This window comes from Antennarius striatus, chromosome 16, assembly GCF_040054535.1.
Source record: "Antennarius striatus isolate MH-2024 chromosome 16, ASM4005453v1, whole genome shotgun sequence".
Classification (NCBI taxonomy): domain Eukaryota; kingdom Metazoa; phylum Chordata; class Actinopteri; order Lophiiformes; family Antennariidae; genus Antennarius; species Antennarius striatus.
This window is the reverse complement of record NC_090791.1, coordinates 12,422,595-12,444,796: the sequence shown is the minus strand read 5'-3', so window position 1 is coordinate 12,444,796 and position 22,202 is coordinate 12,422,595. Positions and strand designations below refer to the sequence as shown.

Genomic DNA, 22,202 nt, shown 5'->3' with positions numbered 1-22,202 from the left:
AAATGAGAGTGTGCAAAAAACCCCCCAAAAAACTAAGCAGAAACATGAACGAAAAGAAAGGAGGGAGAGAACAGCCCTTTATTTTTCCACATAGAAATATGTAGTACGTATCTACAACATGTGATATCAGATTTGATGTTGATGTGCATCATCTGGATCTCTCTCTATCTGCCTGAGTCTTTATTTTTCTCCATCTGGTCGGCGCTGTGGCTTAGTTGGTTAAAGCGCCTGTCTAGTAAACAGGAGATCCTGGGTTCGAATCCCAGCAGTGCCTTTTTGGCGGCAGTCGTTCAGTTGGTAGAGAGGGTCGTCCAATGATCAGAAGATTGGCGGTTCGATTCCCGCTCCCCACAGTCACCTCTGGAGCACTGCCGATGCTCCCTTGAGCAAGATGCCGTTCCCTTCATGGTGCGCTCACTAGGGCACACCATGAAGGAGCTGCCCACCACTCTATCCTCACCCCCCCACATACACACATTGCATGCCCACAGGCCTCTTGTGTGTGTGTATTTCAGGTCTGTACACACTATATACATGCATGCGATTAAACTAACAGTGTGTGTTAGTGTGCTAACAATTTTCCTATGGGGATGAATTAAGTATATTACATTTACAGTACATTTATATTTACATTTAGATTGAATGCGTGTTTAGAAAATATGATTATAAAAGATCCTGCTAATACTTGACTGATGGAAAGTAGGATTTCGTCAGCTATTTTATTCTCATGAGTTTCACATCTGGTAACATTTCTGAATCAGTTTTATTACCTAGTCATTCCTGCGTCAGACAAATGTTTTCTATAGTTTCTGACAGTACAGAATTTGCGTGTACAGAAGAAAACCCTCAGATGGCATTGACTGACTGTAAATATAGATGAGATTAATGAGGTGAGTGTGGCTGGTTCTGCCTTGGGTCCTGCTGAAGAAGATCTCTGACCCACCTGTTCACCTCTAACCCTACGTTAAATTCAGAGCAGCTGCCACCACTGAACAGGGTGAGGGAACGGTGTTTGGATCTGGAGGCAGGTGAATAGAGACGTTCGAGAACACTGCACGTTTATAGTCGGTCTGTTAAAACGGGCAACAATTCAGAACTCATTTAGAGTTTCTCGTGATTGGGTAAACCTTTTTTAACCACTAATTTGTGAAAATATGTAATTTCACATTTGTTATTGAAGGGAAATGTTTATAAGACGGTGATGAGGCCAGTTTTGATGCAGGGATTAGAGACAGTAAGCTGGAGGTAGTAGAAATGAAGATGTTGCGGTTCTGTCTATGAGTGACCATGTTGGATGGGATCAGAAATGAGAGGAACAGCCACGGTGAGGTGTTCTGGAGAACTCCAGAGGACAGATGGTGAGAAAAGTCTTCATTATCTAATTAAAGTGATTGACTAAGATTAATTAATTTCATTTTCCTCACTGTTACGTGTTTGTTTCTGAGACAGCTTTACTTGTACAAATATGGATGATGCTCAGCGACATCATCTAAATACAGAATTATAGTTTGCGCTGAGCTGTCCTGCTCCGTCCTGTCTGCTCACTTCATGCCCATTACTTTGAAAAATCACAGACGCGGTGACTAACTGCAGACTATTTCAACAGCTCAAGTTAATGTCATTTTTGGTGCTGCCTGTTTTTTATCAGTCAAAATCAATCGATATCATTATGATGGTAGTTTAATCATTCCATTTTTAAACTCTGACAGTGCCATACATCTTTTTATACTTTTGTTACCCTTTGTGTTAAAATGTCAGCTGTGTTCTGTGGAGATAACTTAAAAATATTTGTTTGAAACGACCCATGCTTCCCTCTGGTGTTCACGGCAAAGCAGAGCACATGTATGTCGTGACACATGCATGACTTCACAGCAGCATCAGATACCTAAACTAAAATACCGACGCTAACATTGCATTAGCTGCATAATAAATAAATGATCCCATAATTAAAGCCACATGACAACACTAAAGCAGTGGGTTTATCTAAGGACTGTCCGGCTTGATGCACAAACAACTTTAAGACTATGTGAGTACATCCTCATCTCACAGTCCAACTCAAACGTTTTCTATTACAGCTTTTGGGCCTGAGGCTGCAGTGAGTTTCTGCTCATTGTCCAACTGTCAAGCCTGTAACTTTACTATTCTGGTTCACTCCCACTGCTATCATCTATCTTAGGCTCCAGCAGGCAGCTGGTTTCATTACAAGAGCATCAAAAAGATATATGAAAACGTGTGAAGTTTTAAGAAAGCTAAGTCTCCTGCTAAGACGGATCATGCAAATTTATGCATTTTATTTAAATACGATGTGGAAGTACAGGAAGGATTTGCCACATGTGAAAGAAAAGCTTATCTATGAAAAGAAACCAGTTTGGTGCATCTTTTGGCACTAAGCTCATAATCTTTAGCCACAAACAGCAACTATAGCTGGAAACATTGTTAATCACATTATTATTATTATGAAAGCTTGTTCGGTGTGTATTTGTGGATTCATGTTCATGCAGTCTAAAGTCGATATATGAATGTTTTGATGTTAAGATTCTTCTAGGTTAACAACCATAATAAATCTGTAATAATATCAGCTTGGTTACATACAACACTGATTGAAAATACGCCTTGACCTCCATCATATTTGGAGCTCCATCATATAGTTCTGTTATCACTTATCCTGTTATTTAAAAGCAGTTGGCATTCTTCCAGCTGCTGCCCTTTTTGTCCTCCATACTTCCATTAGTATTCTGTTATTCCCTGCAGTCATCTGGGTCTAGGCCTGAGTTTCTTGGTCCCTGGGGGCCTAATGGACCCTTTCTCTTTCAAAGAAACCCACATTATCACTTAACCATTCAGCTACTCAAATACAGTACAGCATATTTAGCAGTTGTGTCTATAGTTGGAATCACATTACATATATTACTTTACAAGCAATGTTGAAGAATAATTCTACAGACTGATTCATTAGCCCTGCTGATTCATTAAACAGCACAATTACTGAGTTTTACAAGAATAATTTTAGCTTCACTTTTCTATTTCATTTTCATTCTGACTTGTATTGAAAACTAAGCTAACAGCAGATTTCTGATGTTTGCAACATGTATCATTAAGTGTTTCAATCCCAAATAAAGGGGAGTGTTTGCGTATGTGTTTGTTGGTCTCTATGTGGCTCCGCGGTGCACTGGCGTTGCATCCAGAGTTTCCCCTGCCTCACACCCCTAGTCAGCTGGGATAGGCTCCAGCTCCCACTACAGTAGATGAAGCAGAAGAAAATGAATGAATGATTAAAAGAAACACAAAATCAGTGTGTCTATATACATAAACAATTACTCATTCAGCATTCATTCAAACACTTTCACAGCTTGACAGTAATGTATTATGTGAAATGTATTATGAAAAAAGAGTTCAAAACATTCAAATAAGTTCAGAATTTATTCTGCTGATAGAAAACATGAAATTTAGCATTTTAAACTAACAAAGTATAGTGATGTCAGCAAACATCGACACACTGAGCAATACTGGCACAGAAATATAGCTTTATGGTGGTATTGCAGGGAACACTTGATGCGAGTAAATCCATCAATATGTTGTTAAATGACAGGTTTAGTGGTTTTTTTCTCTGGTTAAATCTCTGCACTGAGTGGTTGTATTTTTGTCAAGCTACTCAAATGAAGTAACACCAGCAGAGTACTGGTGTGGGCAGTAAACATACAATTTGGCATAGATTTAAGCCAAATGTTGAAATACACTCATAGTTCTATAATCTTAAATAATTTATTAAAGCACAAACAGGTATTTATAGCCCTTTAACAAACAACCTTCACTTCATAGTACACACTTAAAGGTATTTTTAGGACAGCTGTGTTCTATTATATCAGTATTCACTAGATGATGTGAGTACACAATAACTACTATTTTTTATTTAGTTATGGACGCCTATCCCCGTGCATGAAGCTGCATAAGACACTTAGCATTTATGGATATTGGCAACTCGTGCAGTAAATAATATGTTTTAAGCCAGAGGAATTTCTCATACTGGTTCCAGTATCAGAAGAAAACCTTCCATTGAGTACAATGCAGAAGTCCACTTTCAAATAAATACCTACTTAGTCCTTAAATACTTTACATCAAGCTACATGAGAGTTTTATAGGTAACAGTTAGTTGTTGCTACTGAAACTACTGTTAATTACAATAACATCCTAAAGGTAACAATAACATTCTAAAGTCTGGATACAATCAGTAGTATTTCAGAAGAAAGGTTATATTTAGACAAGTATTTTATTAGCAGCATTGACTAGAGTTTAACCGCTGTAAGGTTTGTATCCAAAGGCTAAAAATGAAAGTTTGTGCTTCATGCTGTTAACCCAGAGAGTGCTGCTTCTTCAGGCTGTCGGAGCGCCTCATCCTCTCCTCTGGGGTGCGTCTGTACCAGCTCCTGAGAAGACAGACGGTTTAATACTGAAATACACACATTTACACTGGAATGATTATTTTGAAAAGAACTCTAAAGGTTTTAATACACACATTAAACATGTTCTCAGTGGTACATGAGGTACATTTCACTGTTAAACAAGAAAAGAGACTTTCTAAGATAATTAAGCTTTGTGACTCACCCCTGACGGTTCAGCTGAGGAGAATTTTGGCCTTGATTTGGCTTTGGACCTCTGACAAAGTTAAAACAAAAAAGTATTGAGTGTAGTAGAACAAAACGTGAAACAGACAATATGAATAGCAAATAAACTTATAACAAGTTCCCACTGATGTGCTTGGCTCCTGTTGGTAGTAGGGCTCTTTGGCTTTTGCTGCATTTTCCTTGCCTGCGCTGGGGATTCATTGACCCTGTATGGGTACCAGACAAGTCTTTGCTGATAACTGAAACTTATCAATAGAAATCTTTAGGTCTAACACCATTAAAACCATGTTCCCTTTATCGCTTCTTACTTCTTTTTCCTGTCCAGAGACCTCTGTGTGGCGGCAGAGAGAACGAACCTCTCCTTGGGGCACTTGGCTTTCTCCTGCAGGTTTGACACAGTCGGTTAATAATATCTTTTATAACAGAGATACTGACAGTGACAGCTGGAGACAAAGTGTGTCACAAGGTGCGACAAGAAAATCATTTCCTCTATGGGGTATCAATAAAGTTCTTCTGTTATACACTTGTTATACACTGATAGTTAGTTTGTAAACTTGTATTTTCTGGTTACCATGTCTCGTAGTTTCCTCTCTGCCTGAAGCTCCCTTTCTTGCTGCAGCAGCACAAATCGATCACCCAGAGGCTTTTCAAAGAAGATGTTGTGGATGTCATAAAGAGCTGCTCGGAGCTGAGGGACAAGAGACATACCTCACGTAAAAACATGGAAAGAGTAGCCTCTCCTGTCCATATGAGGTAACTACACTCTCATACCTGGGCTCTAACTCTCTCCTCTAAGGAGCGATCTTGTTCTGAGGAGGCACTTCTTCTCTGTGTTCCTTCAGTCTGGAATGAACGGATGAACTCTCGTGTATCCTAGGAACACATATGCATTCAAAACACAATTCATTAAAATAACTTTTAACTTTTTAAAATCTTCCTCAGAGGAAAATTGTGCAGCATTTTGCCTTCTGTTGTATAAACTATGTCTTAAGAATGTATGTTAGTGTGTGATCTCACCACAACAGTCTTTCGCAGGTGTTTAACTTTCTCTGTTTTGAGCAGACTACGTGTGAGGAACCCACGAATTATGGCACCAATTTTACAAAACGCTCTCTGTTGCTCTGCTGTCAGAACCTGGGGAGCATAAAGGAGATTAGAACACACTTATTCAATTACACTTTATTGTCTGCTTGGAAGATGGCACGGTGGCGCAGTGGGTAGCGCTGTCACCGCACACCAAGGTGGTTCCCGGTTTGAGTCCCGCTCTGTGTGGAGTTTGCATGTTCTCCCCGAATCAATGGGTGCTGAAGATGAATGAATGAATGAATGAATGTCTACCTGGACACACGCACCAAACTTAGCCTTGCTTGAGGTTTGCTGATTGCCCATGCAGGTTCCCAAAGATAGACAGGAGGCTGGATGGAGGGAGAGGACACACAGGATTTTACAGGACTGGGAAAACCTTGGAAAAGAGAAGCAGAGATTACAGTAACCTGATTTTCAACCCTCTTCCATCTCTGAGCAGTTGCATTAACTCCAAAACAATTTACCGTGTCCAGGCAATGGCTCAGACGGTGTGTAGACCAGCTTCAGTCCAGGGCAAGAGGGGCTCACAATGGGACATCTGTCAGCCACAGACCTACCCGTCCATCCATAAGCATCCCCACCCAAAGGTTGCACACACCCCTGCTCCTTCAGTCTTCTCCCGGTCTCACACTCCTAAACAGAAACACACACACTCCTCATTAAATCATAAAAACAAATATATTCATGTTATTGCATTTGTACTGAACAGTAAATTAAATTTTGTGGTTTCTTATATTTTTTTTCTTGGCAATAGATTCAATTCCTTGAAGAAAATCTCACTAGATGGAGGTGTTGTTGTTCCTTCTCCTGCTCAGCCAGAAACAGAGACATCTGGAAGGCAGGATCTTCCTTCAGAAGCCTTTGCATGTCCTCCACACCGTGTGCTCTCCTCTTGCTCTCCTCTTCTGATGGGAATAAAAGAAAAAATTCATCCTTCATCTATTAAAGGTTTGATCACTTTCCTTTTCCTAAATTCAATGCTGCATTGAGAGAAGCAGTATTTTCTGGACAATTTCATTGTAAGTTAATAGACTATAGTACAGAATGTGTTTATAGGCGACTGACCGGTCTTACCAGCTTGCGTTTCAGTTGCAGTTCTGAAGATGGCCGACGGGATCCTTCCATTGTTTGTCCTCTGAGCATCATCAGATTCAATCCGGAGAGAAACCTGAGCCATATCAGAAGTCATGCGAGGCCTCAGCAGAGACGGCGAAGGATTGTCTCTGTCATACAACTGGTTCGTGGCGGCTGCAGGGCTGCGGCGACTTGGAGCCGCCCATGTAACTCCTGCCATGAAGCGAGGAACCCTTTCTTGGCTACGGTCTATGTTTTCAATTCCAGAGCGGTAGCTGTGTGGCTGGCTATCCAGGGTGTAGCAGCGCCGACGAAATCCTGCAGCTAGATGGTCACGATGTCCCATTGGGCAACATCCTGAGGCACTAACAGGGCTATGGGTATCCTGCATTGGACTGGTACCACCACGACTGCTGCTAAATTCACTACCTGCTGTGTTCCAGTGATCAGGGGACTTTGCACCTCCTGGGAGGTCGTCTCTCCTCTGGGCCACACAGACACCATCCCCTGACCTCACAGAGTCTCGAGGGATAAGGTCTGCAGGGCCAATGGGAAACGTAATATGAATGTTCCCAGTAGAAACTGGCCGTGGTTTGCGTCTCTGAGGACTTGGGCTAACGCTGGACTCTGGACTGGGAAGACAAGCATACCGGTCAGGCAGACTAGGTGAGAGGTAGCATGACTGTTGAGGGTTGGTTTCATACAGAGTTTGATGTTGGATGTGAGTTTGAGGTGTGCCAACAGGGCTGTGGTGCAGACTGAATCCAAACTCAACACCTGTGTCCATCCTGGGAGGGACGGTCCTCCTCTCCTGGTCAGCAGTAATCTCAGACGGAGTCTTGGCGACCATGTGCACGGCTTTAGACTGCTGACTGTGCTCTTCCTTTACAAAATCCTTTGATCTTTTAAGGAGGCTATCCAAACTCATGTCATCCTCCTCTTCTTCCTCACTCTTCTCTTCACTCTCAACCTTCACTTCCTCCACTGCCTTGCAGCCTCTGAAGAGGGGGACCATCACAGATGGACTGGGAGGCAGAACTTTTGTATGAAGCCCTAATCCAGGGTCTCTAGGATGTCCAGGAGAGTCAGTGACTAGGGCGTAGCCAGTGACTGTAGCAGATCTAGAAACTGGCAGCTTATTTACCTCCTGTCTTGGTGCTTTCTGTATCTGCGCAGAAAAAATAAAGTGATGAGTCCTTATCAACTAATCACTGGCAGTTTCCAACATTGCTATTACAGACACTATTCCTACAAAACCACTGTGGTTTAATATTTTTTATTCATTGCTGGTAGTCCGGTGGCAGTTCTAAATTGAAAAATCTAGATGGAAAAAATACACTTGAGCTTAAATGTGGCCTGACTGTTAAAATAAAATTGAAGTAGCCCCCTTTGTCTTATCGTTGATATGAAAAATGTAATCCAACTGAGAAAATAAATGCTCGTGTCATTTAGTTATCTTAACGTGAAACTCAATCACCATTCATCATCGCCGAGACTGTAGTATCAGTAGAGTCGGTCAATTCTGACAAGACACTGGTCAGAATTGAATCCCCAGCGCAGGCAAGGAAATCTAACACAAGTTAGATCTTATTGGCTTATGGAAAATATTGATTTGAATGCTGATTAGACAAAAAGAGATACCATCAAGTAAAAATAGACCAGACTGCAAGACACAGTCTGATGATCTGTATTCAAGTATGGAAATGTCACAAGAGATTCTGGGAAAGACTAATCAATTTTAGTGCTAAATTATGGAAACACATAGATATATTTCTCATTTCTCAATTCTCAGTTATAGATGTGTGCATTTAACAGATACAAATAATGGCTTTATTTTTAACTGAAAATAATTCTCTGATTCTATTTTATTTAAATTATTTAGTGCACAATCTAACTTGTTTTTCTCCCTGTGTCTGTATGGTTGTCTAAATAAGTACAAAGTACAAAGAGATTGACCATTTATCCCTTAGGAGATGTTCAAAGAGATCAATCTAAATGTATAAAAGCTAACGATGGTTGATTCCTCCACGGGTCAAAAGATATTACCTTGAAGAGAAGAGCAGATTGTGGTCATTTCAAAACCTTAACAAGATCACAAATCTGTTTCACGATGATCAGGAAGAGAAGAAAATTAACAAAATGAACCCAGATTACTCTGAATCTGGACATTCCATCCTCAAGTCAGAGATAAGATAGGCCTTAAGCAAATTGAAGAACAGAGACCCCAGGGGCCCAGATGGTGTGTGCGTAGAGATGCTACAAGCATTGGACAATGAAGGAATAGACATGATCTGAAAGCTAAATTACAGAACTTATGAAACTGGCAAGTTCCTGTCCACCTCAGGGAGACGATAACAAATTGGTTTCCCAATTTGTCGCTGGAACCCCTTTAACCTCTAATCAGAAGTTATTTTAGAGGAGCTTGAGGACTTGTCCAAAACAATTGTGGTCAACTGTGTCAATATCAACAATCTTTGATACGCAGATAACACATTTCTACTCGCGAGATCTGAAGAGATGCTCTAATGGCTGTTTGATGCTGTGGTAAGCAACTAGGCCACTCGGTCAACAGCAAGAAGACCAAACTCTTGGTAATGTGACGAAATCAGAGACAGCCCCTGTATGCAGCCTACACAACAACATCACCATAAAGCGTGTCTTCTCGTACAGCTATCTCAGGGCATTAGTAACGTCAGATTGCTGCTGTAAGAAAGAAATCCAAAGAATGATTAGCAAGTTAAAGCCTTTGACGGAATGAAATCCATGTTTGCAGACAAAGATTTGTCTACTGGAGTCCTTCATCTGGTCTACCCACACATACCGTTTATGAATCATTGAGTTTTAAAGCTGAAACCCGTCATAACGTCGCTACGACCAGCACGCGTGCAACCAAACTCAAAACCAAACAAAGTGGCACGAAATGGTTCACATCATGCTGACTTGGCAAAACTTACGTCATGTCAGCGTGGGTTCTTTACGGGTTCATACAACATGAACTTAGGTGGGCACACTAATTTGTCCATAAGTGTGTGTGAGTGTGAATATTTTTATATTTGATGAGCTATCGTATTGTCCATGGTGTAACCCGCCTCTTGTCTGCAGTCAGCTACGATAGGCTCCAGCATAACCTGCAACCTCTATTCCAGATAAGCGGCTGAAGATAGACAGATGTATGGATGAATGGATGAATGAATGAATGAATGAATGAATGAATGAATGAATGAATGAATGAATGAATGAATGAATGAATGAATGAATGAATGAATGAATGAATGAATGAATGAATGTGCATATTGTTTACCTTCACATTTTCAGTTAATTTATATTATTTTGTGTTCTATACCCAGGCCTGTGACAGGATCATACCTGAGGCTGAGCCAGTGTGTCCTGAACCTGGACCAACACCTTGTTCCTCTGTGTGTTCTGTTTGTTCATCTCCAGCTGGACTGCTCTCCTTCTGTGTTCACACATCTCACTGCGCTGCTCTGCACTTAACTGGAAAAAATGTGAAAAATTTAGTCTGTTAAAACCATTTCTTGAGGAATAGCATAATGCATTTAATCAGCTAATGATCACTCCCTTGTTACACAAACACACCCCTACGAAACTGTACAAAGATAGGGAAAGAAAAGGACATTCTGAAGTTCTGAGCTTTGACCTAATCACCATTAAAAACATCAGTATTGATAAGACACACATTGATAACTAGATATATAAATCTTGCACACGTCTGAGAAATGTTTGGTGTTTCTAGTTCCATTCTGCCATGTTGTTTTTAACTAATGATCAAATTACATTCATCATTAAATGTCGATAGGAAAAATATCTGTACTTTTATATCTCCTCTGTTCGCATGGAAGAAAAATCCTCATCGTTCATCACATGGCTGGTCCTAAAAAAGTCTTTAGTCAGCATTAATCTAGTCATGACAAGATGTTTTTTTCCTGACTAGAATCAAACAACATTTGTGTTCTGAATTAGAAGTTACCTCATATCTGGGGCGGCAGTGGCTCAGCGGTAGAGCAGAGGTCTTGAAGACAGATCGCCCAGCCATCGGTGGATCGATTCCCGCTCCCGCCAGAACATCTCCGGAGTGTGAGCTGACGGTGGGAGGCGTCAGCTCACCTCCCAGCCACTGCCGAGGCGCCCTTGAGCAAGGCGCCGTCCCCCTTACAAGCTGCTCTATTGGGGCGCACTCCAGGAAGCTGCTGCCCGTCACTCAGGCTCCCGATGTACAGCTTGATGTGTGTTTGTATACTAACTGCATGATTACAGGCCCCTTTGTGTGCTGTGGTTGTTTCAGGGGCCTGTACATACATAGTGTGTGAAAAACTAACACAAAAAATGTAACAAATGTACACCTGAGTGACAAATGTAATTTCCCCTAGGGGATCAATAAAGTGTATCTTATCTTATCTTATCTTATCTTATCTCTTTCCCTGTCAAATGCTGATCTAATATGAACCATTTATACCACATCTCAGATACAATTAGCAGGCCAAAAAGAAACACATTTTGCTCACCCAGTCTTACCCCCATTACTTTAGCCATGTGATTGTGATGTGATTATTCAAGTACATATTTTTTTTAATGTCTGAAACAAAATCAGACCTCTTCAAAGTGTCCTTTAGCTGAAGCCTTTGCTTCATATAGTTTTAAATGAGCTGCTCTGGTCTGTTCGTTTCTTCCTTCTTACCAGAGGTGAAAGCACAGCTCGTCCGTTGAAGCTGATGACAGATCCAGCCTTCAAGGACCACAGAGGGTCACATGTCATCTTCTGGAAGCCTCCCTTCTCCTTCAGCGTGGCCAGAGTCCGCAGACAGAACTCCTCGTAGCTCTCCATCTCTGAACACCCACACATCCACACTCTAAGCGGGGAACACACACCATGTAGCCTCGTCATCCAGCTGTGGAATTAAAAAAAAAGAGTGACAAATTAGAAGGAGAGTCCAGAGGTCAGCAGCCTGGACCGTATTGAATGTGGGTCACTAGAGCCTCCATCAGAGACACACAAGAGGGTCTGTGTGACGTCACTGGCGTTATCACACTCATCACATTCCTGCCATTCCTCTCGATTACCAGACCCTGGTGGTGACTGGCTTCCATTTCTGCGTATCACTGCAAGGAAAACATTTCAAGGACGTTTCTCTCTGCGCGAATGGAATCATGTGTCCAATCAATAGCTTCTATTATTGAAACATTAGTCAGCAGCTGGTGAATTTACCTTCCGTTCACAGACAGGTAGAGTGACAGCATGTCAGCCTGAACGCACAGTTGTTGTATGGAGGAAATATTTAATGTGAAATCAGCTCAGAGATTTCCATTAAAAAGCCCCTTTTCCTTCGATACGATCTCAGAGATGCTGCATTGTGCGGCGGCGTCTGAAGCCATTAAATGTTGTCTGTCCAGATGTGCCCTGGTTTCAGAATGACAGTCCAGACCGTGACGGGCTGTTAAAGCCTTTCTTACCTTCACAGCGGAGTTGAAGCGATTCCTTCCTTCCTTTATCCACCCGGTGGGTGTCACAGGACGCAGAAATTTCCGAGGGAATCAATAAAGTGTGGCTACATAATGAATATTATGCTTCTCCTCTCAATCTCGGTTTTCTCATCACGTTCAACTCTTCCGGGCTCAAACAGCGCCTCCTAGCAACAGCGGATGGGTCGCGTTCCAATACCGTGCGCACACAACCTGCACAATCTGCTAACGGTGGGAAATTATAACTAATTATGCGACGACAAATACATATCATCGTATGTATTTCATGTCAAGAATTATATTACTTAAATCGTTGTTTTTTTTTAGATTTTAGATGACTTATAGTAGAAGTGGACGAGAGAAAGGAGAATAAGTAAAAAAGAAGAATGCTAAATGGAACCAGACATCTGTCCTGCCTCATCGCCTGCAGCTGAAACGATTCGATGATTCTGATGAATTAAAAAGAATATCCTGCTGCTATTATCTGTGCTTCCAGCCCAACTATTAACTTTACGTTCTTTATGCTCTCTATAATTTTTTTCTGATATTTTACATGACTCGGGTTTTGATTTGTACACATCTGAACTCACACGTGTTTGCATTTATGTTTAGGTTTCCAGGTCAGGAAAAAAAAATGCCATGACTGATTGGAAAACTAAAGTAAATTAATGTTTAAACCAATTTGACATTATGTTCAGGAGTGATAACTGATCATCTGATTCATCTCTAACATCATCATCATCATCATCATCATCATCATCATCATCATCAACATCATCATCATCAACAACAACAACAACAACATGTTATTGGAGGAATCTTGGGAACACATCCTCCTGTTATTGTACAACTGTGATTTTTCAGATCAGGTTAATTACAACTAATATTTTGTGTCATTGTCTTGAAAAGGCACTCTGCACTAAAATTATTGTTTTAACATTATAAGGTTATAAAAAAATTTACTAAAGAAAAGCCATTTTATCACGCTAATTTAATCACATTAGTCAGTCACACATAAATGTGCAGTATACTGTAATTGATGTGAAAGGTCCTTAGTGTCCCTGGGCAACAATCTCCCTGTGACGTCTACTGTGTGCACATTGGACACAGACAATGTGCAGAGGAACAATGCTCACAGCGGCTAGAAGGAAAATGTTTGACTCAATGGTTCCATTGCTTGGTTGTTCTTGAAATGACTTGGCAAATATTCCTTAGGGTTTTGGCTGTCGATGTGTCACTGCACTGACACATTGTATTTAACAAAGTATAGGCTCTAACAAAATATTCTAAATAGATATACTTATATCATTGTACACTATCATATGCACTCAGTATCTGATCTCTATGAATTCTGAAATTGCTTTGCAAGTCACAAGTGTGATATTTTGCATCTTTGAAAAACAAAACAATTGGACATAAACCTCCTGTACAGGCAGCACAACATTTTTCAATAATTTCTTTATTATCCTGACACTCAGAAATATGCACTACAAGCCATCATACATTCAGTCAAATCAAAATTCCATTGATGTCTTCACAACTCATCTCTTGAGTTCACAGGTGAACCTGAATGTACGGGTCGAGCAATTCGCACATTTTCCTTGTTGTCCCGAAGAACATCCTCAATGTGACTTTCCATGACGTTCTTTTCTTTGGAATACTGTCATAAAAGTTAAGGCATATTAGTTCTTACAAAACTATTCTGCAATTATGGATGTTAGTGTTTAAAGATTTCACATCTGCCCCACCTCAAAAGACTGCAATTTCACCCCCACACATGCTGTGGACTGTTCATAACACAGGATGATATTCAGATGCTCTGGTTCTTTATTGGCCAGCGCTTCCTTAAACCGGTTGTGATGAGACTCTGTAGTGTAATTCAAAACAAGTGACTAATTAAAGATTTTGAAAAAATGGAAATCCATTAGTACATTATTTCCTCCTGACCTTACCAAACAGGTGTGTGCAGGAGGATGCCATCTTGTCCTTAGAGATGCGGTCTTCTTTGTGGGACGACAGTTTTGCACACACACCCCCGGTGAGGAGGCTATCGATGACAATGTGTCTGCTCTCTGATGAGACTTCCTTCATGACCTTCTCAATCTCTTGGTGACAGAACACATTTTTATTTACTGTTTATGACTTCAAAACATGTGATGATATGACAGACAAGCACAAAAGGTCAAAAGGAACAGTTTACTCAAAAATTAACATAACAAAGGTTGGGAAATCTTTCTATAAAATAATTTTAACCCAGATTTTTTGATCTCTGAAAAGCCCATGTACCTTGTGCTGCTCTGAGACAACTCAAACAAGTGGCATCTGTTAAAAGCAAAACAGAAAACTATCAGAAATAAAAGAAACATGTCAAACTGCAAACAACTTTACCACAGAGGAATCTACGACATCAGAATTGTAGCGTTTACTTACGACGTTCAGGATCAACAGGTTTTACAGCAGGCAGCAAACACATAAACATGACAAAAATGATGACTTTCGTTGTCAGTGACAGCGGATCAAACATGTTTAGCTCACACAGTCGCACACAGAAACACACAAAAAGGCAAAGCAGCCTTACGTCCTCAGACTACACTGTCTTCCCTTACACATAATGTGGTCACATGAGCTCAAGGACAACAGGATCATGTCACCATCATTCCACAAATGACAAGTGGCCAGTTTTTCAGGTTTCCTCCGGATGCGTAAAGCCATTGCTAACAAAGTACAGTACTTGAAACACAATATAAGCCCTTTGACCTATTTTTAACAATAGTATGAACAGAAAGAACATGCAAAGGGTATAAATATTTTGCAACTAGAATAGTTGCAAATTCTGAGATTGTTGTTTTATGAGTATAACATAAAATATCCAATTTCAATGAAGAGTCCCTTCACATACAACCTACATTCAAAGTCAACATTCATATCTTCTCTGAGAAACAGCATTCATATCTATAACTATACATCTTCTTCTCTGCCAGGCTTCACATGACACTCAAGTTCAGAAACAGTCTTCAGCTTGTTCTTGTTGTTCACCCTCATCCATCAAATTTCCTAACCTGACCTGAATTGTCAGCAGTCTCAATGTTTGTGAACATCGATATTGCCATAAATCCATTGTGGGTTTGTTACCTTCTCAGAAGTTCACAGAGATGGGGAGAAAAGAAGAACAAAATGCTGCAGATGATGCACCAACAGGAAAGCCGAAAAGGCCATGTGAAGACTGACACCACAGCAAACTGTTCACTTAGTCTGATATCTGCTGAGTTATTTTGACATGATTTGAAATCTGAATCTAATGTTATGTTTTACAAACGTTCTCATTCGGTTAAATCCTGTTTCCATGTTGGCGTGATTGGCCCCTATCCATTGTCCTGAAGTAGGACATCTTCTACATCATGGAACAGGACCTACCATATATATATATATATATATATATATATATATATATATATATATATATATATATATATATATATATATATATATATATATATATATATATATATATATATATATATATAGTTATTACTAATAGCTAGTTTGTTATTAGTAATTTTATCTTATTTATTTCATTTTTAAGATTTATTCTTACGTCCTTTTAGCTCTTTATTTTCTTATTCTTAAATTTTCTATGGTTCTTTTTGAAGCAGTTCAATAGCGACAAAAAAAGATATTTCCGGTTCATGTTTAGGTGTATTTACCAAAAATAACCACTAGGTGGGGCTCTTTTATTTTGAAAGTCTGGTTGTAGTACTTACCACGGCCTATATATGGTCATTTTTACCATATAAGGATCGTCGCGTGTGACGCTGGTGTAGCAACGGAAAATTTGCTTGTGTGCGGGAAAGGCGAACGGCAGAGCAAAGTCCTCTTTTCAAACTGGAAGCTAGTTTGCTGTGAAACGTCAACGAATTGGATGTAATGAAAGTTAACGGGATTTACTCAAATACTCAGAGCCACTGCGTGAGTATATTTAACTTTTTTGTAAAGAACCACGTAAATTAACTCCATTTTTGCTAACCTAAACTGACAGGAGAGGCTGTAACTTCATCACAAGGCCAACCTCCAGTCTTAAATTATAAGTACAGTATGGATGTTACTGAGGGGCAGCTTTTTAAAAACACGTCTTACTTCCGTTTCCGTTTTGTTTTAAGTTTAGGGCCTACTGATTATAGGATATAAACACAAGAAGCATCCCTTAATGAAATCCAGAGAGGAAATTTCTATTTTGAGAGCAGTAACACGGGGCTATACGCTAGGAAGTTTATCCACTTCCGTCTTTGTTAACGTACCAGAAACGTTTGCATCTCTGACTACCGTTGTGCTTTGCTAATCTACACAGTTTCTGCTTGCTCAAGCATGATTAAGACGTTTCCCCTGGTCCAAGACATCCAGACACTCTTCAGTCAGGGCTGCGTGGAGTTGCTGTGAGCCTGTGGAGGGTGTTTTAATGCTGTCACGGCCACTGAATTAAACACTTTGAATGGGTCTAAATTTGGAGCTGGTTGTTTGTCAGTCCAGACGTCCAGCGCCACCTCTGGTGTTCCAGTGGTACTACACCTGTCAGGATGTCCTAGCCTTGACATTCTTGTAGATGTCATTGCCTTTCTACAGCAGTGGGTTAGTTTAACAAGGGAGTGGTCGTTTGGAATCAATTGGACAAGGAGAATGTTCTTTGTGCAACTGCCAGCCTTGGCAAAGTTGCTTTGTCCCGTCTTTGGGTTCCTGAAATAAACAGAGAAACAAACATAGTGGAGAAGCTAAGGCTGGTGATTTATGCCTTTGAGGTGTTGAGGTGCCGAGAAAATATAGTTGGCCATCAGTCAAGGTTGAGACAATCCTGCATTAGTTTTTTTCATGACAAGGCACCATAGATTGACTTAACAAACATGCCTCCAATCTAAATATGTCATAGCACAAACACTGACTAATCTAAATATGATCACATATTTTCTGTACCTAGCTGCTTTAACTTGCAGAAGTTCAGGATGAGCACCATAACACATGCATTAAATTTGTTCATGCAGAGGTTGGGGGGTTTTTTTGTGCAGGTTGAATTATGATATGTATTGACTGATTTTACAGTCGTTAAATCTAGTTCAGAAATCAGCTTCGCAAACATAAGGAATTTCAGCAAGGTGAATTTATTAAACTTGGCACTGTCATGTTGTTTACTTGCTGTTATTTTTGAGGACAGTCAGATTGAACTCCTACATCTAAATGTAGGCTGCTCTCCAGCAGATGGCATAGAAATCAAAACCAGATTATAGGACTAAATATTCGGCTTTGATATTTCTCTGGAACATTTCTGGCCTCATCACATCAGCTGCCTATAAGGTAAATTCATTTACATGCATACAAATCTTTCCAAAAATAATGATGGTTCTTCTATTATGATTTACGACTCTATTGGTACACACTGACTTAATGGAACATACCAGCATAGCTTCATACAACTATTTTATGACTAGGTTAAACAGGGACAGGTGACAACAGCTTTTTAGTTTGAGACATTTTTTATGTAAACAACATAAAATAACAGTAAAACAATAGTATCTGGCCCTGAAATATAGTGAAGCACAAGCATGATTTAACATTTCCTTTTCTTTTAGCCGTACCACCATCTTTCTTCTCCTGACAATATGAAGGACAATGTGGGGATTTTTACATGAAATAGGGGACAAACGAGTCAAAATCACCTTTAGGAACCTGTAGATTCTAGACTGAAACTCCACGTATAATGAAATGGTCATTTTTTAATCAGTACTTCATACATTTTATTGCAGTTTAATATTATTTTCTGTAGGAAATATGCCATCTTGAACAATGGTGCTCCCTCCAGCTGCGGTCCTCGGCGTGCCGTTGCACCAGAGCTGCTTTCCTCTATTAGATTTTAAAAAGTGCGCCCCGGCCGACAATAGCGGGCTTGGGAGTGGGAGGATCAGCTCAGCAGCGATCCTTCTGGCTTTGTTACACCCGGGAAGCCATTTTGGAAATCTGCTTGTTGTGCACTAGCAAAACAACCAAAGGATACTTGCAAACTTTTGCGTTTTTCTTGCAAGAAAAAATACGAAAGGGATCTTAGAGTCTGTAGTGAGTTAACCTTGACGTTTCCGTCCGGCGGGATGCTGGCACAAGTTTGCGCATTTTCCGTTGCGTTATTATCAGGATCTATTTCCTTTGGATTACAGTCTTAAGGAATAATAACATACATGGACTCCAACAACACGGGCAAGTTGACGTGCGACTATAAATGACGGCCCGTGTTGCATGGAGCTACAGTTTTCTGCTGTGAACGTGTCACTTGGTTTTATACAGATTTATTTTGTTCTTGCTGAGCTCATTTACTCACAACTTAGGCGGTTTCCGGCCTATTTGACTGCTTTGATCACGTCTGCTTCGTCATAATTAACGTTAAAACGTTAAATAGCTCGTATTCGTTTGTATTTTGACAGAAATGCTCCGTGATCATTTTTTGATCAGCGGTGGGAAAAGCGCGTCGTTGCGCAAGCCAGTAAGTCGATGCTGTCAGGAGTGACGCCGTTACGCGAATACATGGCGTTTAAATTTAGAATTGGGACTGTGACAATGTAACTGTGCTAATGTTTCGTCAGTTTTATAAAGTTTAATTTAAAACAGATATGGCCGCTGACAGGAACCAGCCGGTGCCCTTTTCGTCGCAGGTGGTTTGCGTAAATGAGCCCACAAAACAAAACAGGAGAAATCCAGTCTGTGTTCAAGTGTTGCCCTGGCATGTTTAGAGAGTAGGTGTGTGTTTGTGGTACACTTGCATGGCCTGATGTTATTAAACCTGTACTTTCTCAATTTTGTGTTGATACGTCTCAAAGATGGAGTCTTTACTTTGAGCAGATTTGGTCAAACTTGAAGAGAAACACTCCTGTCAGTGTTTGTGCTGTGACATGGTATTTGAAAAACAAATCATACATGGACAAAACTAGTACTTGGTTTTTGGTTTTGTTTCTGATTATTCTTATTTTGTCTTACTTGGAAGTATATTTAAAATATGATTGAGGTTGTTGCTAGATATTCTGTTGGGGGATATGTTGAACAAAATAACAATTTCATTGGCTTTTCATATCTGAATAGGAGACCAGAAGGAGTTCCTGTCCTCCATTCATACTGTATACAGGGAGAGAGAGAGCAGACAGCTGCCTTGTCACTTGGTCATTCATGTCTAGGTAGCACCCAGATGAAACTACTGCAATCTAACACAAAAATCCTTCAATAAAGTCTGTGTTCATGAAGGTTCGAATGCTTAGTTTTTTACTTGTTCAGAATTATTACTGAGGAGATCTTTTTACCTATTGATCATACATCTTTTTTTATTTGCACTGAATAAACTAGAGGAAAAATGCTGCTTTACTGGTATTGCTTAATTTGTTTGACAAAAGAGGTGGGTCAGTACCTAATGTCAGGTTGTACATATTCTATGTCAAGCTGCGCTTTGTAAATGCCAAAATAACAACTGCAGCAACCATTGTCTTCCCTGTTTCATGGTGGCTGAACCTATCCTCTGATCGGAGGGTAAGGAGCTCCTGAACATCCATTGTGTTTCCCCTAATTTACACTTTTTTAAGTGTTAAGTTAATGTTTCTGCTTCAGGTTAGCTGCTAACTGCTATTAGCTGCTCTTAAAACCCTTATTTAATCAAACGTAATCGACATGTTACATTCCTTGTGTCTTTGTGATCTTTTATTCAACCTGTCAATGCTGGGCCTTCTGGTATAGGCTGAAAAGCATCCCAGGAACTTTCAAGGGTCTAGACTGGTCTGGTCTACTGTATTTTACCACTATTACTTGATTCAGCTGTAACTCGTATTGAATCCATGAATGGGAGTACAGAGGTGCAGCAGTCAATCAGGACATTTATTAACATGTTATATTTTTATTCATCACAGTAACTATTCTTCAGCGTACCCATAACCAAACAGGAAGTACTACCCTGTGGTGCTCAGGTAGATATCCTGTGGCTCCTTTTACAAATAAATACTGCTTTTGTTGGCAAACATCAAATCATGATGTGCAGTCAAATAATACATTTTTATTCTTTAGCCAAGTGGTTTTCAACAATTGGATCTTCCTCAATATAGGTAGCATTTATTTGAAGACCCTTGCATTAGACTTTATTATTTGTATCCTGGTAGCCGGATGCGACATTATATTATGGTAACAGTATTTGGACACTGTGTTCATATAATAAAGTTTTCACTATGAGAGGTCAAAGCTTGACACCAGCTGCATCCTGCCCTTTGAGAAAAAGTCAGTCCCATCCCTCACTGTTTAATTTGGTTTCCTAATACTGTGTGTGGAGCTCACCCAGCATGTTACTGTGTGCAATGGCTGTCCTGGTGAGTACTTGAATCAAAACGGCAGGACAGAGGGTGTCAATTCCTGTCTGTTCCTGTTGTTATGTCAACCATTTGAGAAGAGATGAGTCATTGCTTACAAAGACTGTGGTGTTTCTAGCCTCCGTCAACATGCAGGATGAGGTCAGCCAACTCGGTTCTACTGTTCGAACCATTGCAGCATTGTTGTATTCCTGGGTAAAAGGAACGGCTAGCAGTTCTCATTAAGGCCTGTCAATGCTGGGCCTTCTGATGTTGCCTTCTCTAAAGAAAGACCAGACAAGAGAAAAGCTCTAGAACTGTGAAGAGGCAGAGGATAGACTGTGTTGTATTTCATGATTGGATACAGTAGTGATTCCTTGTGATTCTGTTTTTCAAATACAATCAACGGCTTATGAGTTCAGCTTATTAGCAGAACTCATTTTACAGAATGAACGAGGCCATGCATGTGTTCTTTGTGAGTGTGTATGGAAGTTAGTGTATGCTTGTGATCCTTGTTTCACCATGTCAGCTTTAGCTAAAGAGTCTTGTCCTTTGCATCCTGACTCCTGCAGTCGCAGTTTAAACAAAGAAGAATGACCATGGATTTTTCCCAACTGCACACATACACACCACCTCAGTGTGCTCCAGAGAACACTGGCTATACCTATTCCCTCAGGTGAGATGACAGTGTTGGCTGCAGCTCTAAACAGTCAGAGCCTCGGAATTTCACTTACACTGTGCCTGTAATTTGTGAGTCCACCCAGCTATGGATATTAACTTTGAATACAAATTACCATTTAGACCCAGTCACATTTTAATAACTTTTAACAGCTCACAAGGTGTAATGTGGACCATCCTCTTTATATTCCCTTTGCTCTTTTTAAAAATTTTTTTTAATGGGCACTGCATATGCATGTTGTTAGTTTAAGAGTTTCATTTTGACAATGGAATATAATGTGCATTTTTCTAGGCTGCTAAATAATCACAACTCTAATTCATTGCTCTTTGCAGATTATTTTTGACTGTTAAAAGACAAAAGATTAGTGGATTAGTGAGTTGACCACTTTCTAGATTTTGATCTTTAATGGTTGCATTGAAGTGTTTTGTTAAAATCTGAAATCTAAAACTTTTGCTGACATTGCTGTTTGCAGACTTTCTGAGGTTTATTACTCCAAATAATGCTAAAAGATCCTGTGTTTTTAATGGCTCGCCTTCTATGATTTAGTTGGTGTGTTTAAGTACTTGGTGGGAACACAGAGATAAACGAGCCCTTTCATTTTGCTTCTCCTCTTGTTTATTCTATTGTTCTGCATAGTTTGACTTTCTCTTCACAGATCATACAATTATTGTGGTTGATGCCACACCAGGAGGGTTTTTGCATGCTGTTGAGGTATCACTGTACCTAATGCTTGATAGTTTGTGAAAGGAAGAGTTATTGCCTGACTGAGGTATACCATAATTAAAGTGAATGCATGAACGTGTAAAAGGTGGTTGAATAAATACTCCTTGTTGGGTATACATCTGTGGTTTGCCATGGCTCAGTGGTAAAGCGGGCAGTAGAGCGGGTCGTCCCATGATTCAAGATCGGCGG

The 22,202-nt window shown here is 40.1% G+C and overlaps 2 protein-coding genes, 1 long non-coding RNA gene and 1 other non-coding gene across 12 annotated transcripts in view; 2 read left to right on the top strand and 2 right to left on the bottom strand.

The window, feature by feature from the left end:
- Nucleotides 1-200: 200 nt before the first annotated feature.
- On the top strand, nucleotides 201-274 carry trnat-agu (transfer RNA threonine (anticodon AGU)). Its single transcript has one exon. It is a non-coding gene; the product is annotated as a tRNA-Thr (tRNA).
- Nucleotides 275-3,416: 3,142 nt separating this feature from the next.
- Nucleotides 3,417-12,404, bottom strand: LOC137609651 (centriolar coiled-coil protein of 110 kDa-like). Of its 6 annotated transcripts, none has more exons than XM_068336809.1 (14): nucleotides 12,252-12,404; nucleotides 11,479-11,689; nucleotides 10,149-10,277; nucleotides 6,783-7,950; nucleotides 6,489-6,613; nucleotides 6,173-6,341; nucleotides 5,975-6,084; nucleotides 5,640-5,756; nucleotides 5,394-5,495; nucleotides 5,194-5,310; nucleotides 4,931-5,004; nucleotides 4,748-4,828; nucleotides 4,603-4,653; nucleotides 3,417-4,424 (listed from the first exon to the last, which is right to left on the bottom strand). In XM_068336809.1, exons 2-14 carry the CDS (start codon nucleotides 11,683-11,685, stop codon nucleotides 4,349-4,351), a joined length of 2,526 nt encoding a protein of 841 aa, XP_068192910.1. In that variant the 5' UTR covers nucleotides 11,686-11,689; nucleotides 12,252-12,404; the 3' UTR covers nucleotides 3,417-4,348. The 6 variants fall into 6 exon arrangements, with proteins under 6 accessions (XP_068192910.1, XP_068192911.1, XP_068192914.1 ...); XM_068336810.1 differs by having other exon boundaries at nucleotides 6,489-6,610; XM_068336813.1 differs by lacking the exons at nucleotides 11,479-11,689; nucleotides 12,252-12,404 and adding exons at nucleotides 10,615-10,674; nucleotides 10,771-11,429.
- A 1,291-nt stretch (nucleotides 12,405-13,695) lies between these two features.
- Nucleotides 13,696-14,885, bottom strand: LOC137610311 (uncharacterized). Its single transcript, XR_011038457.1, has 5 exons — nucleotides 14,691-14,885; nucleotides 14,547-14,582; nucleotides 14,213-14,365; nucleotides 14,009-14,127; nucleotides 13,696-13,920 (listed from the first exon to the last, which is right to left on the bottom strand). It is a non-coding gene; the product is annotated as an uncharacterized lncRNA (long non-coding RNA).
- Nucleotides 14,886-16,085: 1,200 nt separating this feature from the next.
- The window catches only part of sun1b (Sad1 and UNC84 domain containing 1b), a 28,812-nt gene continuing 22,695 nt past the window's right edge, over nucleotides 16,086-22,202 (top strand). For 3 of the 4 annotated variants that reach the window (XM_068336052.1, XM_068336051.1, XM_068336050.1), the window contains exons 1-2: nucleotides 18,242-18,494; nucleotides 21,184-21,287. In XM_068336052.1, the coding sequence (XP_068192153.1) occupies nucleotides 21,205-21,287 (83 nt within the window). In that variant the 5' untranslated portion in view covers nucleotides 18,242-18,494; nucleotides 21,184-21,204. Of the gene's footprint in view, nucleotides 16,227-18,241; nucleotides 18,495-21,183; nucleotides 21,288-22,202 lie in introns of those variants that run through there. The other variant, XM_068336053.1, reaches the window with a different exon arrangement.

What these genes read in the sequence shown, in the direction of transcription:
- LOC137609651 (XM_068336809.1), bottom strand. Translation starts at nt 11,685, where the DNA reads ATGACGAGGCTACATGGTGTGTGTTCCCCGCTTAGAGTGTGGATGTGT. An exon ending in GAGCTGTGCTTTCACCTCTG is followed by an intron (nt 10,278 to 11,478) that starts GTAAGAAGGAAG and finishes CATTTTTTCCAG; the next exon opens with TTAAGTGCAGAGCAGCGCAG. An exon ending in AACAGGAGCCAAGCACATCA is followed by an intron (nt 4,654 to 4,747) that starts GTGGGAACTTGT and finishes TAACTTTGTCAG; the next exon opens with AGGTCCAAAGCCAAATCAAG.